The following is an 18,997-nucleotide window of genomic DNA, read 5'->3' on the forward strand; positions in this document are numbered from 1 at the left end:
CCCATTGGCCAAAAGCCATATGGCCCTTAGTTAAGGCTGAAGAGCAAATTCATTAATCTCTCTCTAAGTGGTCTCGGTGCCACTCACGGGGACAGAGAACCACAACCAAGAAGCGTGTGGGTTACATGGGCTCTGGGAGAGAGTTTGGGTGTGGGCTCTGGGCTGGGACAGGGGGTTGGGGTGCAGGAGTGGGTAAGGGAGGCAGTGCTTACCTCAGGCAGCTCCAGAAAGTGACCAGCACACCCCCCTGGCAGCAGCTCCTAGGTGGGGGGCCAAAGGGGTCCCCGCAGAGTTCCTGGCCAATGGGAGCTGCGGAATCAGCACTCGAGGCATGGCAGCACACAGAGACCCCTCTTGCTCCTCCCCAGGAGCCAGAGGGATGTGCTGGCCACTTCCAGGAGTGGCACAGAGCCAAGGCAGGTAGGGAGCCTATCTTAGCCCCACTGTGCCACCAGACTGTCAAGTGCCTAAAATCTCCCAGTTTGGCAGCAGTAGCCTCCGGGAGATAGAGCGTGATTCCGGTAGATTCCCGGCGAAACTGGGGGGTTGGTACCCTAACAGTGGCTGTCAGGGTTGCTTGAATAGGACTGGAGCAAACAGCTAAATTGCATTAGGGCAAGGAAGAAGAAGGAGTTGAACAGAGAAACAGAACTGAGTCAGAGGGAAGGTGCTGGAGAAAAAGGGGTGGTTGAGTAGAGCACAGACCTCAGATGCCACTACGTGGTAACTTAGGTTTCAGAGTAGCAGCTGTGGTAGGCTGTATCCACAAAAATAAAAGGAGTACTTGGGGCACCTTAGACTAACAAATTTATTTGAGCATGAGCTTTCGTGAGCTACAGCTCCGATGAAGTGGGCTGTAGCTCACAAAAGCTTATGCTCAAATAAATTTGTTAGTCTCTAAGGTGCCACAAGTACTCCTTTTCTTTATGTGGTAACTGTTGGTAAATGCTGACTTTGTAATGGGGAGCTCCATAATGGCTATGTAAAGGGGACAGGGAGAAGGGTTATCTTGAATGAAGCCACTTTGTTACATTGCATGACTGTCCAGAAATCCATAGCCATTATGTTCTAGCAATATATGAATCGGGAAGAGGATATCTGAGGATCCTGCATTACAAACACTGGAGGAGAGAAGGTGCAGAGTCATATTTTCTGTATTTGTGATACAATATTTATCTTCATTTTTAATCTGATTATGTATAATTGGAAGATGTCAAGTTTAAATTTTTCAGTCTACATAGTAAAGCAGAGTAAAGATTTCACTCTTCAGATTTATTTACATTGCTTGAAACTTGTATGTGCTTCACTTTTTCACCCTTGAATTTTGTTGGATTTATACCGTCTGTACTGCAAGGAAATACCATGGGGTCAAAAACTAGTGGTGTAAATTTTTATAGGACACTCAAAAAGAAGGTTGTAATATGAAGGTGAACTTGTGAAAAGTTCCCTATGCATAGTGCTAAAATTTTCTCATTTGGTCACTATCCATAAATACACCAAGAATCTTGTAAAAGGCAAAGCCTTGAACATGAACAAATGTGGTATGGATAGTTAAATGAAGTAGCTGTTTTTTTTTTTTGTTTTTTTGTCAGTAGTATAGAGTAATATCACTGTGTGATCCTGTCATGTTTTAAAATATTGTTTTGAATGTTCCAATGGAAAAATAACTTTCCATTTAAAAACACCCCACATTTACAATATACTGAATTAACGAGAAATGTACTTATTTAAAAGTATTTAGAACACTTGACAGACTTTTGCACTCCATTTTTTCCTTTTCAAGCTGTGAAAAATAATTCATCCTGCATTAAATAGGGTGATTTCCAGTCTGTAACCTATGAAGAAATCCAGTATTAAAAAAACAAACAAAAAAAAACCCATATATCCATAGCAGATTGAAGGATTAGCAAAATTTGCAACATTAACAACTGTTGGACCTAATCCTTCAGACACAGGGCCTGATGAGACATAAGGGTTTAACCTAAAGGCTACAGAATTGAATCCATAACTTGCGGCTTTAAATGGTATGTAGGTCTTGTCCTAGACTTCTGCAGAGGGATAAATTTCACCCGTAGTGTGTAATGTAGCGTCTTAAAGACCTAAATATTAAAGTAATGAATTATCATTTTAGGCATACATTAAAATACTGTGTAACACCATTTGGCAAGATTTAAAATATACTTAGCTTTACAAAAATAGGCTGTGATTAAGGGCAGACAGACAATAGCAAATGTACAGCAGTGAATAGTTCTTCATGGTCAGAAAGATGGAATGAATGACCTACTTGATTCTTTCTAGTATCAGGCTCATAGCTATTAAATTAATTGTTAATCATCTTGTACAAATTGAAATATGAATATTTATCTTACTGTAATAAAAGAACAAACCACTCAAGTAAAATAAGCTATTATTTGGCAACTAAGATGTGATAACTCATACCTGGAAAAGAGCTTGACTTGTTATTGCAATATATTAATGATTATACGATACAGAATTAATTAAGGGCATCTCCCATGTACCAATCTACTTAAACCTTTTCATCTGGAAGGCTTATATTTGAGTAAGTTTTTCCACTTACCGTCACATTCAAATAGTCCCTGGCTTACTTTGGCTTAACGAGCCTTTTTATTTAAAAAAAATTATTCATTAACATAAGGTGCAGATTGAAGGAGATTAAATGAAATTAATGTAGTTAAGTACCAATGATCTTAATTGAAAATAGTTATGCAATTAATTTTCAACTCATATCTATACACTAATGCCACTTTTATTTTGGACCTGTCAAGTTATTACCGTAAAATATGGGAAACCTAACCATTCTTTAGGGATCAAGAACAGATTCCATTGATACAGATTGAGGTAAAATGGATGTTTTGATAGGACTGTTATGTTTTACTAAACAGATGAAGAATAATTAATCTTGTAGTACCAATACAGATACCGTTCTTCCAATTAATAGTGTAAATAGTGCTTATGGAACAGGGTGCTACTCAGTTTCAGTAAGGATATAAGAATCTGGCCTATAATAAAGAGTGCATTTCTCCATAATATGCCTTAAATATATAGAACATGTAAATGTCACTGTATGCTATATATAAATATCTAATCATAACTGTTGCAATCCCTTACTGTTACCATAGTGAAAACTATTTCATGTAATATTAACCTAAAATTAATATAACTGCGGAGATTGTTGTAGGAGGAACATTGATCAGTATCTATAATGCAAAACGTTAAGACTAGAGCAGGGATATGCTGGAACTATACTTAGGTCAAATGCAGTGAACATCTTTCCCTGACAATGCTAATTCACTGTATGCTTTTCATTCCTGGGCTCTCCTGAGAGAGGTATTAAGTTTTATACTCTTCCACATAACACATTACAAAACCAGCATTTCAAGAAATACAAGCTTTTATATGCAGAGTAGTTACAGTTGTTATTTTAATCCTTTCACACATGGACCAAAATAAAATGTTTCAGTAATGGAGGGTTTTAAGTTACAGTATTTGAAAATTAAAGGCTTTAAAAAACAATTTATAAGTTCTTCAGTTTGTCTACACCACATTTATTTGGAAAGTGGGATACAATTCCTATAACCAAACATGCAAATAAATAAAAAAGCACAATGTAACCATATACAGTTCCATATCAGTCTGGTATAGGATCATTTCATTTGCCAGGAAATCTGATTTGACCATAGCATATAAACATTTTTTTCATAATGTGCTTTACATTATCTATGTATTATAAAAGCTGGTATCTCAGCAATGGTACGAGTGCACTGCTGCTTAATTTTGGACCCACTCCAGAATTATAAAAGCTGTGTTTCCTTTTAAAGAAATGTTGGACCTCCCTATGGTGATTCTTTTTCAGCTGCTGCTATGTGAAAATCGACTTTAAATAAGTTTTCACTTTTGGAGGGATTCTTCCGACACCAGAGGTTCTTTCAGTTAGTTACAGTTCCATACATAGAACTTGTCTTTTCTATCACAGAGGTTTGAGTTAATCACAAAAGTCAGTTCTATGAACCTTGCAGATAATGTAGACTTGCAAACCTGTGGTAGGCTATACAAGCCTCATGTGGCTCAAAGAGCTGTTTATATTACTGAGGGCTCTTCTTTTGAAAAGCCCCTTTTTAATAGTCTAGTTTATTTCTGAAACAATATTGAATGCAAAATCCACAAAATAGAAGAGAACATCATGATTTTGGTATTGCTTAACAATTGTAATCGCATAATGTGTTTGAAATAGCCTTATCAACACCATTGTCAGCTGATGAACAACATACAACATATTACTTTGAAGCCCATCTTTGCATTCATGGATCCCAGTAAAGTAAAATCTTTCACATCAATGTGTTTTGGATGCACAGTTTTCTCTGTCCCTGCTGGGACTATGCAAATTGGCAAGTAGAAAGATACTTATGGTAAGCTTTCTTGTGTATTCTTTATTCTTAATATGGAAGAGTGTATTTCATTGTTTAATATTGTTCAATATAAAAAAGGTATTTTCTGTTTTGTTTTTAAAGGCCACGATTAGCAGAAGATATCCTTAACTTCTTTATACTCATGGATGAATAGGATATTTTTTCCGTATGTTGTCAATGTGATGTTAAAGTTATGTAGTTGTAAATGATCGGTGCATTTGGAGGAGAACTGCATTTAGAAAAGTCTTCAACGAAGACATTTGGTCATCTTTTCCCTGGTCCTGAGAAACAGGTGATTTTTCCAGTGAGGAAGAAAACAGGCAAGTGGACCATGAGTGCCAGGAGCTAAAGAGGCCAGTCCCTTAAAGTAAGTATTATGTCATTTCCAGTTTGTTATAAAAAAATTGCTGAATACTGTGCCTAAAAGGCAAGTTACCACATGGATAGGAGGGAAAGCATAAGTTGTGTGCATGGGGCCTTGTGTGATTAAAAGTTCTCTATGTTCATTATTATTACACAATATGCAAGGAGTTCAAGCAGAAAAAAAATCACTTTTTCTTATGCTTCTGTTTTGCTTTATTTTTATGTCAGAATAAACACTGAAAAAGAACCAGCATTTCCTCTTCAAGAAAAAGGAGAAACAAGAAAGCAATCTGAGTAGTGCTGGAAGATTGAGCTGATTCTCCTCTGTATGTCAGACTTCTCTAGTTTCTCCTGGTGGATCATGACCCAAATCTTAAATTTCTTGGATCTACATTGTTCTCTCTCTTCTTTCATCAATAAGATTTGAAGATGGGGAAAAAAGCTGGAGAACTCATTTAGGGAATACATGATAGTGTATGGTGGATAAATGTTCTAACAGCATGTGTCCATGTGATGGGGTTGGGACTCACCACCGCAGCGCCTCCTATTGGTCACTCCTGGAAATTAGCTCAGTTCATGCAGAGCGCCCTCTGCCGGTGATGTCCCGTCCATCTCTTGCCCTCGATTTGATTCTCGACTTGTGTTGCTCCCAGCTCACAGTGTCCTCTTCAGGACGCTGCCCTCCAGCAGTGCCCCCAAGTCCACACTCACCCCCTTCTGGGGGGAGGGCGGGGGTTAACAGCAGTCTTTTCACTTCACCCCAGCAGCAGTGGCCAACCACATCCTCAAAGTCTAATCCCTTCTATCAGGGGTCGGGTACAGTACGCTAAAGCCACTCCTAACGGCCAGGTGTAGTACAAGGGGGAAGGGGGGACCCAGGCCCACCCTCTACTCTGGCTCTCGGCCCAGGGACCCTCTGGCAGCAGCATCCCTGCCCTCCTTCGCTCCCTTTGTTCACCTCTCCTCCCTGGGCTGCTTCCCCTTCAGCCCGCTTGCGGGCCCTTCTATCAGGGCCTGCAGCCTGGCAGGTATTGGGCTGGAGCTCTCCTCAGCTCTCCCAAGCCTGCGCTGCACTGTCCTGGGTGCCAGTCTCCTTCACTCAGGAGACAGACCTTCTCCCTTGAAGGTCTGAGAGAGACTGCCTGCTCCCTTTCTGGGCAGCCTTTATATAGTGCCTAGCCTATCCCTGATTGGCTGTAACACTGGCCCTGATTGGCTCTCTAACAGGCCCTCCCTGATTGGCTGCTGCCTTGTGCAGCTGCTGTGGCCTGTTGTAGCCCAATCTGGCATGGGGGTGGCATAAGCTTTCATGAGCTACAGCTCACTTCATCAGATGTGAGCTCATGAAAGCTTATGTTCAAATAAATTTGTTAGTCTCTAAGGTGCCACAAGTACTCCTTTTCTTTTTGTATCACATTGTGTAAATTTCAGTTCCAGCTATAGTAAACATCTGCTTATAATGAACTTATTTTAGGGGAAAATGTCTTCACTGTGGACTCAATCCTGCAGAAATGCAAAAATGGCTATAGATCAGCACAAATTAAACAGCTATAAAATACACTGATCTTGCTACTTACATATTTCCACAAACTTCAGTTAGGGTATTCCAGCTTGCTCAGCAGCTCTGTAGGTCTGCAATTTATGGCAGAACCTTTAAAGTGAGAGGAACTCTCATTCAAGATGTGCTTATTCAGAAATACTGATCTTCATGCGTCCATTTTCCACAGTCACATGGCTCCTGGAAGCACCTTGATGATCATCACCCATTCATACTGTCATTGCTGAGGTATATTTAAAGCAAGATGAACCTTAAAAGACATATATGCACGCTTTCAAAGAAATTACTCTGTCTTGCTTTATCGGATTTTACCGATGTGTTTTAGACTGTGGCTGTACGTGCCTTGGGCTGTGCTCTCCAGAAAAGCCTGTGCTGGGTTTTGCTGTTTCAGTTCCAGGATGCCTAAGATGTGCTTCTACATACACTCCCAGAATCCATTACAACAACTTGGGACTTACAGTAGCTTTTGCGGAGCCACATGGCAGCTGTTGCACACCTGAAATAAATGCGTGGGATCACACTTAGGGCACAATAAGAAGCCTGATAGTTAACGTTAACGTCACATAGTTGGCCTCATATTTCAAAGACGCATTCATTAATCTCTCAGGAATTCACTTGTTATGCTTTATGGCTTGATTTTTTTGTTATGTTTACACAGAATTAAGAGTCTAGATCAGAGGTGTTTAGGTTAGAATATTTCACCCTGTCTTAAACCTTATCCTTTTCCAAAACATTTTGGATATGTTGTTTATTCATGATGCTGTTTGGATCTTCAGAGAGAAAAACAAAACAGCTGGTTTCCTCATGAACACACTGGGCTATTTTAATAAAAATAAAAACTCATTAGTGCATCATTAGTAACGTTTTAATGGGAATGTTATTTGTTGGGTTTAGTGTGCGAGTGATGTGGTGGCCTGTGATACACAGGAGCTCCGACTCGATGATCTGGTGGTCACTTCTGGCCTTAACTCTGATTCTATGAACTTTCTCAACATGTTATTGTTAAAACTATATAAATTATTAGTCAACTAGAGATTTAGTGGTCTCCCCCCAGAAGCAAGATGGGACTCAGAATGCTACCACTAGGAAGCATGATCCCATAGAAAATTCATTTTTCTTTAAGTCTGGGCTGAGAGGTACAACACCACAGTTATGTTCTCCTTTGAGAGTGAGGTGCAGGTTTCATGGATGCAAAAGTTCACGTTAGACCAAATTTATAAATGTCAAAATTCTGAAAGGAGGTGTGAACAGCTCAACTGTTCTACTTCTTTATGACCCAATGCTCATAGGCAAAAATTCCCATTGAAGTCATAGAAGTAAAAAATGTCATGTTTTTATGTATTTTTCAGTTGCATATCATATGCCAGTGTAAAATATGGCTAGCAGAACTGTCCCTCAATATCTGTGATATATGTGAGACCTTGATATTGTAAGAATTCTAGACTTGGGCCCAAAGGAAATGGAAAATAAATGCTAAAAAAAAGCAGAATGTTACTAATGAATCTTTAATGTGTTTTTATTTTTAATAAAATACCCCAGTGTGTTCATGAGGAAACCAGCTGTTTTTATTTTCTCTCTAAAGAGGTGAACTGCTTCATGAATAAACATGTCCAAAAAACAGTTTTGGTACTTGAAGCTGGGGAAGATATTCCAGCCCCAAATAGCTTGATCTATGATTCTAGTAATGTGTAAAGTCAATGGGAGTTTTGTCCAAGGAGTTACAGCCAGATTCTGCCTCCTTTCTGATGCTGAGTAGTACTTTGCTCAGCAAGTAATTGTACTGAATGGGACTACTTTCAAAGTGAGGTACTACTAAACTTCAGTAAAGATGGGAGAATCTGGCCCTGAGTCACGACTACAGAACTTGGCCCAACAGTAATAAAATCCTTATTAATATTGATGTGGTGGAAATGGTGGTTTTCTTTTTAATGGCAAATTACAGTAAAACATGAGTTACCTTGCTGACAGTAGCAAAGATAACTTTGCTACTAGTCTGCAGTAAATGGAACCCAGGACTTCTATAGGAAACCACAGCAATAAGAAGGATTAACTCCTACAATATCATAAGAACAAGATCATGTTATCTCAGGACAACCAGGAAGATGACTCATATCACCACTGTATAATGCTATTGAAATGAAGAGAACAATAACACCTGGGAAACCAGATATGATTTTCCAAAGCATATAGACATGGCAAGGGCTGATATCCACCAAATCAAATGATCAAAAATAGTAAACCAAAAATTAATAGATAGCATTTGAAGTATGCTTATCAATAGTTCCTTCCTACAGTACACTTGGTTTTCAGGGATACCTAATTTTAATCTAATTTCCTTTTTCCTCTGCTAGTTGCTCTATATGAATACAAGCTTTTTTCACAAGACACTTCACTCCTTTCAGACAACTTTTCTTCACCCCCGTTCTATGCACTATTAAAATGTTCCTTCCACTTAGTCCATCCCTAACAACAATGCAATGCTGCTCTATGATATATTCAGCCACTAACCTTCACAGACTCTCACTGATTCTCCACAAAATGAGGCATACATTGCTTGTCAGTGAGGCCATATACTGTCACTCATCTAAGAAGGCAGAGCTGGTGTTGTAAGCAGATTGTTTTAGAGTCTGCAAATAGATAGGGTCCTACCAAATTCCTGGTTCATTTTGGTTAATTTCACAGCCACAGAATTTTAAAAATAATAAATTTCACGATTTCAGCTTTTTAAATCTGATATTTCATGGTGTTGCAATTGTAGGGGTCTGTCAAGGTTCCTCCCCTACTCTGAACTCTAGGGTACAGATGTGGGGACCTGCATGAAAAACCTCCTAAGCTTATCTTTACCAGCTTAGGTCAAAACTTCCCCAAGGTACAAAATATTCCACCCTTTGTTCTTGGATTGGCCGCTACCACCACCAAACAAATACTGGTTACTGGGGAAGAGCTGTTTGGAAACGTCTTTCCCCCAAAAATACTTCCCAAAACCTTGCAAGGGTTGTAAGGTTATTGTAAGGGGGGTTGCAGTACTGCTACACTGTTATTGGTGGTGGCTCTGCCTTCAGAGCTGGGCAGCGGGAGAGCAGCGGCTGCTGTCCGGGAGCCCCGCTCTGAAGGCAGAGCCGCCTCCAGCAGCAGCACAGAAGTAAGGGTGGCAGCGTATGGTATTGCCACCCTTACTTCTGCTCTGCTGCCGGCAGAGCTGGGCCTTCAGTCAGCAGCCGCCACTTTCCGGTTGCCCAGATCTGAAGGCAGAGCAGAAGAAAGGGTGGCAATACCACACGCGGCTAAAATAACCTTGTGACCCCCCCCTTCAACTCCCTTTTGGGTCAGGACCCCCAATTTGAGAAACACTGGTCTCCCCTGTGAAATCTATATAGTACAGGGTGAAAGCACACCGCAAAAAAAAAAACAGATTTCACAGGGGGAAACCAGATTTCACGGTTTGTGACGAGTTTTTAATGGCCATGAATTTGGTAGGGCCCTACAAATAGGTTACCAAGACAATTGAATAACTTCCCAATTCACATCAACATAATAAAGCCCCTGTTTTTTTAAAGGTCAGACATTGCTGGTCAGTCAGTTTAGTTAACAGAACAGGTACCTCACCGAGAGAGCATTATTTCTTTAGGGTCATATAATTTGGTTTTAATAAGTGATGTATCTGTAGAATATATTGGGGGAAAGTGTGTGTGTATAGCACTCATTTAAGCAGAAACCTTCATTTGCAGGACACCAATTCTGGTCCCAGAAGAATCCACTGAAATTATTTTTTTCTATATTGAATTTGCATCAGACTTACTGAAACGAGCAGGCAACAAGAGTGTACAGGGCTGTAGCCTTAGAATGTCACCTGTCCTGCAAGAAATTTCCTACCCCACCAGGGAATTTCCATTGAATAAGTAACAGTGAGTTTGAGAAAGAAAGGAGTCTCCCTTCCTGCAAGACATTCTAAGTCTCCAGGATCATAAGTGTTAAAGCCTGGGGCTGGAGCTTGCCATCCTCATAATGATTAAGTAGATTCTGAGTCCATGTTCTATAGAACGAGGATGATTTTCATTCATTCCTTCCAGACTGATCCATTTGGCTAGAAAGGTTTTGGGATTGGTTCCTTGGGGTGTATATACCTGTACTATGGATGTCCCAAAATAACAGAACTTGTTTTCAACCCAGAACTACCTAACAGATCTTAGCAGAACACTGCACTGCAAACATTCAAGGGCCTTCCCATCTTTCTTGAATGCTCTTCCCAGGCAGATCCCCTGGTAAGAGCTCACTTGTGCTCTGGTTCAGCAGCGCACTTATGTATGTGTATGACTTTAGGCATAGTCCCACTAACCTCTAATATTCACATATATAACGTTACACATGGGTTTCCATGTTTTGTTCTACTGGGGCCTTGGAGACGAAGGCAGCTCCACTCTCAGAGGGTGAAATTCACCCCAGTTCTGAGGGTTCATGGGGATTAAAAGGTGCAGAGAATCTTTACAGATCCTGCATTAGGGTGAGTTGTACCCATCATGCCACAAAGCAGTTATGGTTTACCCATCCCTGAAGTGATTTAAAGCTGTCTCAGATATCAGGTGGGTTTCCTCCACCAGCTGAACTGATAAATGTGGGTAATCGTGTAAACCATCTCTAAGCAATATGTAGGAAACTGAAGCTTCAGATCCATTCATATAAACCACTGTGTATGGCACAAAATGTCAGCCTTTCACACTGCATGGGTTTTAGTTTTCAAAATGAATTGTAAAGTTAATACAGTGCAGTTGTGAATTCCTGCATATATTAATAAAATAATATGTACAGTGTCATGGAAGTGCCAATTCAGAACAGATTTATTTTAAATATCACAATAAATTCATGTGATGATTGAGTTGTCATTTGATACATTTTAAGGACCTGTAACACTATTAACTTGCATTCAAAATAATGCATGATTTTAAAATACATTTTGTTGTTTTAAATGAAGCAGCACTTCTTAAAGAAACCATATTTATAATTAAATGTCTCTCTTTCAGCAAATGTTGGGTGTTGTTTCATTTTGAATAAATCTTACACTCACAGCATTAAATCGAATATGGCAGCTAATATGGAAAATTGAAATGGAGACGACAGAGTGAAGTTCTTTTGCTATGATTTGCATGTCTACTGTTGTCTTACTAGTTATTTCATATTTTTTCAGCAGTTGCATTATGTTTTCATGGTATTTTCATTGTATGGCCCAGGATCCTTTGGATTTAGGTAATGCTACTGTTAAATCTTTTTTAATTAAGAGCATTAAGTTGCCGCTTGGAAATGTTACTAGTTATTTGCACCTGTGCAATATTTATTAAGATTGGTATGTTTGGTTTGTGTAGCACTATTAAATCCAATAAAAGAAATGGAAAAAGTGGAGTATAAAGTACTACCATTGCGAGATAGTGAGATGTCACAAAGTTAATGATTTGTTATACTACGTGTGGAGAATTTTGGAATTGTATATAGCTTCTTTTTACTATTCCTTGTATTGCACCAAGTAAATTAAACTTCTTCAAAATGTGGTTTGATATTGGTGTTTTCAATGTATGTTTTCTAGAAACAGTTTAAACAGAGGATAATAAACAATTATTTCCTCAAGTTCACCTAAGAAAATGCCAGAATTGTCTTAATCATATTTCTTATGTTCACAGTCTTTGTCACTGCTTATGTTTGCAAAAATACTTAGTGTGAAAGAAAGCCTTTTTGTACACAGGTTTCAGTATTTCACAAGAAGAATTCCTTGTGAATTTTGGCTTGAAAACTTTAATGGTAGGTTTAGAAAGCTGGCAGAATGGAAATTTGCAAATTGGAATGTGGTATCCTGTGTACTGTGTATTGGTGATGCATGAATAAAATAGTTCTAAAAAGAAAGACAGTGATGTGAATCTCATGACATAGGTTTGATTTATTGCATGTTTTTCACAGAATCTCTGGTGGTCAGTTGAATCTTTCAATAAAAGGTCTTATGGGTGTCTCTTGCATGACTGTTTATTGTCTCATTTTGTATCTGTGTTCCATGTGTAATTAATATCCAAATGTTCTTTTTTTTTCCTTTTCCCTTTTTGTAGAAATTATTGAGCCTACTACCTCTAGTCCTGTCTCAAGCCCAGGTCAGTATCCACATACATTCACAACGTATGTTTGGGTACTCTCTCTCTCTCTTCAGAAATCATGACTTTTACATTGTCATATCAATAAGTTGAATTGATATTGGGCAGTATTGTTTCTGGTACTGCTGGATTGTCTCTTTCCTGTCTTTGTGTATTCATTGGTCTGTCCTTCCTTGAGCTGTATACTCTGCTCTTTTATTAGTTTCTTTCTTTGAGAAAACTGTTCTGGTTTGTATCTCTCCTGCCTCCCCTCTCTCTCTGTCCAAAGATTATGCAGTAATGCATACAAGGGGACTTAGTTGTGCATTGCCTTTACTTTTAGTACTCTTTGTAGTGTTAGCTGTAGAAAACTGATGGTTGGTTTGTGTTACTATAAACAAGGCATTTGCTTTGGCTTTTGTAAATCTTTTTTCTGTAATATCTAACAAAATGAAGGAATGTATTTAGCTTTTCTGAAAGAAACATTCCAGGTCATCACTACTTCTGAAAAACTCAAGAGAAGGATCTCAGGGAAGTCAGGTTCTCCTCATAGAAGTCGTCTTGTTGAAGGAGGTGGAGTTTGCCTCCATGTAAAAAAGGTTGCAGAGCCTGGCCCTACACTTGGCCCCCATGATCTGTGAGAGGTGAGGATTATCCATACAGAGGCCTTGACCCCTGGGAGATTTCCCATTATTGGTTCCCTAACAATGTGTCTCCATTGGAATCACTCTAACAGGGACTGCCTCAGCCATGAGTGTCCCCATAATGCAGTGGAAGGAGGAACTCTGTAGAAAAGATAATATAGTCCCTGTCTGTATTTATTTTTTTTACTAATGTCCACAGGGACAGGGCAGGGGGAAATGATGTGTCCCCTTCCAGACCTTCCCGGTTGAACTTTCTTCCCCCAGTCCATGTAAAGAATTCTCCACAGGGTCTGATGATGGTACCATGGGTGGCACAAAGGTGGCTAAATCTCCTTTTACACACAAGGAGTGAGATCTGCAAGCTGAGAGGTCCCTCCAAACAGAAACCTAGGAGGCACAATCTGGATCAACAGCTATACAAATTTTGGTTCCATTTTTGCATATAACACTGGTTGTCTTTTGCACAGTTAAATTTAAGGATTTTTATAAAACCATATTTTCTCAACTGGTCAGAAAAACTGACCCCACACATATGATGTGTGAAAAGAAAACTCCTTTCACACAATTATTTTTTAAGAAAATGGTTATTATAATATACTAAGAGTTTTTTATGTTATCAGATTACTAATCTGCAGTGTAGTCAAATGTGGCTTTTAGGAGGAAACTGAAAGCAGTTAATATACCGAGCTGCGTTTCACAAACATGTACTGTTTCTTAGCAAAAGTATCTGAAGGAGAGTCAGATGCTTCCGGGGAAAAAGGGAAAAAATTGGCACAAAACTTTTCCTGAGAGAAGCAGGATTTGGGCCTCTATTCTTCTCTCTGCTGTGAGACATGGTAAAGAAAAAAACAAAAGTAAAATTTAACCCTCAGTTAATCCTCTACAGGAGCAGAAATGGGGGGTGGAGTCAATGTAGCCTGGCTCCTTTCCCTAAAGGGACTGGAGACCAACCCATTGCATCCTCTGTGGCCCTATCTCAGGGGTGGGCAAACTACGGCCCATGGGCCAAATCTGGCCCACCAGCCATTTTAAGCTGGCCTTTGAGCTCCCGCAGGGGAGTGGGGTCAGGGGCTTGCCCCACTCCGGCGCTCTAGCCGAGGACCAGGGTTGGGCACCGCTCCACATGGCTCCCGGAAGCCACGGCATGGGCCCCCTCTGGCTCCTACATGCTCCAATGGCCCCCGCGTTCACTCCAATGGGAGCAGCAGGGGCGGTGTCTGTGGACAGGGCAACATGCAGAGCTGCCTGGCCGCGGCTTCGCGTAGGAACCAGAGAAGGGACATGCCGCTGCTTCCAGGAGCCGCTTGAGGCAAGCGCTGGCCGGAGCTTGCACCCCTGAGCCTCTCCCCAAGCCCTAACCCCCTGCCCCAGCCCTGATCCCCGTCCCACCCTCAAAATCCCTCAATCCCAGCCCGGAGAACCTTCCTGCACTCCAAACCCTTCATCCCCAGCCCCACCCTAGAGCCCACACCCTCAACCGGAGCCTGCACCCCTTCCCGCACCCCAACCCTCTGCCCAAGCCCTGATCCCCCTCCCACCCTCAGAACCCCTCGGTCCCAGATCAGAGCACCCTCCTACACCTCAAACTCCTCATCCTGGAGCCCACCCGCCCCAGCCAGAGCCCTCACTCCCTTCCGCACTCCAACCCAATTTTCTGAGCATTCATGGCCCGCCATACAATTTCTTTTCCCAGATGTGGCCCTCGGGCCAAAAAGTTTTCCCACCCCTGCCCTATCTCCTTTTTCCATCAGGGTAATAGTCACCGATAAATCCACAAGGTGACTCATGGGCTTTCTCCTTCCCCTCCCCCACAGGATTTACTAAAGGAGAGTACAATATAACCCAAAGTAAAGTGTTCACTGGCTAATGATGTAGAAGTCAATAAGGAGGAGGTACAAAAGAAAAACTAAGAAGCATATTGAACCTTCCCATCAAGCTCCAAGGTTAACCTTGAGAAGGCTCTATTAAGATAGAGGCTGGGCAGACTGTAAAGGAGTGTACTTTCCAAAGTCCACAGATACAGAGGCTCCAGTTTCACAGAGGGGCTGCACGTCCATGCTACCATTTGTATCTTCCTTCCCTCAAGAAACTGTGCTGCCTTTATCCACCCCAGGACCTCCTACACCGACAATCCAAAGCATTTCAACTAAACTATCAAGAAAGATCAGTAATGTGGATTTATTTAAGACCATAATATGGCTCTCATAAAAAGGAAAGACAAAATAAAGCCGAGACAGGGGTGAAAGGGAAGGATGAACTTGACCTGCAAAGAACAGACACAGGTTCTACTGAAGTTAAACCAAGCTAGTCAGGCAATTTTTCACTGTTGTTAATAGACCTCTACAGAGTGAAATATAGGTAGATCGAGAAATGTTTTTATGGATAACAGAAGCCTTTAAGGAGTCCAGAACTTTGATATAACTCAGATATTGAATAGCATGTCAACTGTGCACAAACTTCACACTGAATTATTCTTTCTATATGTATTGCAGAATTGCTTTGTTATACAGTGTGTTGAACAGTCTACATGGTCTGTTGCTATTCTGGACCTAATTCAAGGAAATGAGGCAAGAATGATAAATATTATATGGTTAAAGTTAGATGGCATCTAATATTATTCAGTTTGAAAGACTTATGAGGGTAAGTACTGCAGCAAGGATCACAGACATGTCTAGTTTAGGAAAGCTGACTTTGAATTAACATAAAAGGTCACAAAGACTTTTTTATGGAATTCTTAGTAAATGGGAAAATCTACTACAGACAAAAATATATAGTTTAGAAACTAATGAAGTGAGAGACCAGCATCCCAATGTGATATATTTCTCTTAATACTGAAATTGGATACAAGAGATCACTGTGGTTAAGCAGGGATGTAAAAAGGGAGCTAAAAATAAACAAAAGGCATTTGTTTGAGGTACAGTCTGCAAAATAGGAATGGCACACCTTTAAAGCCAAAGAGAAGAAAATTAAGAGAAGCAAAAGATAATGAATAGATATAAATATCATATATGTATGATATATTCGAACTTTAAATAATTTCAAAGATGAGTTTAAAATACATTTGCAAAATGAAAAACGTAAGAGAGAGTTGATCTGTTGACAGTACAGATTTAAAAGTTGCAACAAAATCAAAGAATAAGGGTTCAGTTCAGTCATAATCCTTCCTCATGAAAGTTAGTCCTACTGAAATCAACATAGCAGTTGAATTGTTCTAAATTTGCCTTGCATAACTAGACAAAGTTCCTATGTATTACTTACACTTTTCTATTCTGAATATGTTAAATATCTAGGGTATTCTGTTACTATTACTATAATATCATGTAATTTCAAAGTCAATTAAAAGTTTTCCAGGGCAGCCAAGATCTGAGCCCCTAGCATGCCTCACTCTCAACAGAGGAGGACAACAACGTGGACGAGGATAGTACTGTTGCTGAGGACTTTGTTTATGGGGGGAAATGACCAGAATAAAGATTTTGGTAGAAATTAAAGATTAATAGATTAACATAAAAAGAAAAGGAGTACTTGCGCATCCAATGAAGTGGGCTGTAGCTCACAAAAGCTTATGCTCAAATAAATTTGTTAGTGTCTAAGGTGCCACAAGTACTCCTTTTCTTTTTGCGAATGCAGACTAACACAGCTGCTACTCTGAAACCTAGATTAACATAAGAAACATCCATTCTTTTTTTTCAGAATGAGGGTAGTGAAGTCTACTTAATATTTTATAAAGTCTTTGCCATATCAGTTTCTGATTCAACTAACAGGACTGGAAAATTGAATTATTAACACCATTATTCACAAAAATAAGGTCTATGAAATGTAGCAAGTGTTAAGATTAAAAGAAAACTATACTGTGATCAGCCCTGCAGGGTGAAGGTATAAAAGGTAAGGGGTGTTTTCCACTATGATAAATTGTACAGTGCATTTAAAAAACTAATGTATTTTTTTATTGCAAATGGCATTTCTGAGCTTATTGGTCGCCATTTCGGTAAAAACAGTCTTGTGACCCCATAAATGTTAAAGCAAATACAAAAGACTGTATGCATATTTCCATCTGCTTTACCACTGGTTGAACAATCAAAAAACCATTTTAAATATTAAACTTAATATAAATATTAAACACAGAAATTCCTTTTCTAACTACATTTTGATCATATTAACACTGTAGCAGGTTTACAGTCTTCTCCAAGTTTTATGCATAACGTTTTTAGTGAGATGGTACACTGAAATTATCAGGCTTTACATGACAAATGAATTTTAAAAAACGTAGGTCCAGTCTTTTTCTTACTGAAGACAATGGCAAAACTTTCTTCATGCTGTAAGTTTGCTGCTACATTAAGATTGTTTATTCATAGATCAAAATGCTAGTCAAAATATAGAGTGCTAAATAAACAGTATAATTTCAGGCAACATCAGAGACAATTTTGGGAAGGATTTAATAAACATAATTTGAAAAACAACTAACATAAAGTAGATTTTTGAGAGGCAGGGGTTGTTTAACTAACTGGCTGTCACTGGTTTTCAGAGATATTGCCATCATTACAGAGAAAGAATATAAAGTGGTGATTATATCCTGAAATTTAATCAAAGCATTCATTATGAATTCCATGTTAAAAACTATTGACTAGCCAACAGAATTCATGATGTGAAGATGAAAATACCTTGTTTTATAGAAAATTGGCTCAGGAGCGATATAAAAATGAGTAATTGACAATTTCTGCAGCTGGAAATTTTTTTGGACTTGTGTAGACAAAGTAAATTGATAGCTGTAGTAGCAAAAGATTATTGAATTAGAAGCAGGAATATACAAAAAATATAAGAGCTGCCTACTGTACAGACCAAGAGGGAACTCAACGTTATTGCAGCAAAAATATTTGAAAGCACTATCCTATTCCACATTTGTATTTTAAAAAAGCATTAAAATGCTAGGAAACATCAAGAGAGAGAAGATAAACCTCAAATGAAATGTTTCTTTACAAGGAACAAGGGTCACGATTAATCGCAAATACATTCTTCAATATTGTCACCTTTTCATGGAATCACTGTTTGAGCCAAAACCAGTTCTGTGAACTTATTCATGATCGCTTGTTAAACTATAATCAGTTTCACTTAAATATGTTAAAACTATGTTTGTAATTTATTTACAAATATGGCAGAGAAGCATTTTCACCTGACTGTCAGACTATACAGAGATGCACACATAATGAAATAATTTAGCACCGCATGTGGAACTGTTCACTCAAGTGGCCCAAATTCATATGATAGTTCTCCATAATTACTGAATTGCTTTAACAGCAGAAAGGTATATCATACATTCTTTATTAAAAGAAAAAGTAACCTTCCTTTCATTGTAACAGCCGTGTTAGTCTGTATTCGCAAAAAGAAAAGGAGTACTTGTGGCACCTTAGAGACTAACCAATTTATTTGAGCATGAGCTTTCGTGAGCTACAGCTCATGCTCATGCTCAAATAAATTGGTTAGTCTCTAAGGTGCCACAAGTACTCCTTTTCTTCTTCCTTTCATTGTCTTTCTGATTTTTTCCATGCTTCCATTCCTTACCTAGTTTTTACTGGGCTCTTAAACATTTTTTGATTCTTTAAATACAGTTTACTATTATGTGTAATTCCTCACCTGGGATTCACCCCATTGGTTAACAATTAATCCACCCTGTTTCAAATCATAAACATTCAACATGGCTGCACTTATACATGTATCAAAGTTCCATAACAGTATTTCCAGCCAGGCTGAGTATAAACATTTGGAATAAGGTAAAGTTCCATTGAGTTGACCATCGTGCATTAGGAGGAAATTAAAGATGTTAAATTTAGTCTTATCAAAGAAGAAAAAAAGACTTTTATGTAACTTAATCAGTGCCTTTGAAATAGCTACAAGTTTTTAGGT

General features: G+C 39.2%; 1 protein-coding gene across 3 annotated transcripts in view; it reads left to right on the forward strand.

Annotated features, from left to right (window-relative positions):
* The window catches only part of NEGR1 (neuronal growth regulator 1), a 626,594-nt gene that overhangs the window by 522,337 nt on the left and 85,260 nt on the right, over positions 1 to 18,997 (forward strand). The window contains exon 7 of one of the 3 annotated variants that reach the window (XM_075131735.1): positions 12,435 to 12,476. The exons of 1 other annotated variant lie outside the window; for it this stretch is intronic. In XM_075131735.1, coding sequence (XP_074987836.1) covers positions 12,435 to 12,476 — 42 coding nt within the window. Of the gene's footprint in view, positions 1 to 11,366; positions 12,232 to 12,434; positions 12,477 to 18,997 lie in introns of those variants that run through there. One more of the 3 variants, XM_075131734.1, reaches the window with a different exon arrangement.

This window comes from Caretta caretta, chromosome 8 (genome assembly GCF_965140235.1).
Source record: "Caretta caretta isolate rCarCar2 chromosome 8, rCarCar1.hap1, whole genome shotgun sequence".
In the NCBI taxonomy this organism is placed as follows: Eukaryota; Metazoa; Chordata; order Testudines; family Cheloniidae; genus Caretta; species Caretta caretta.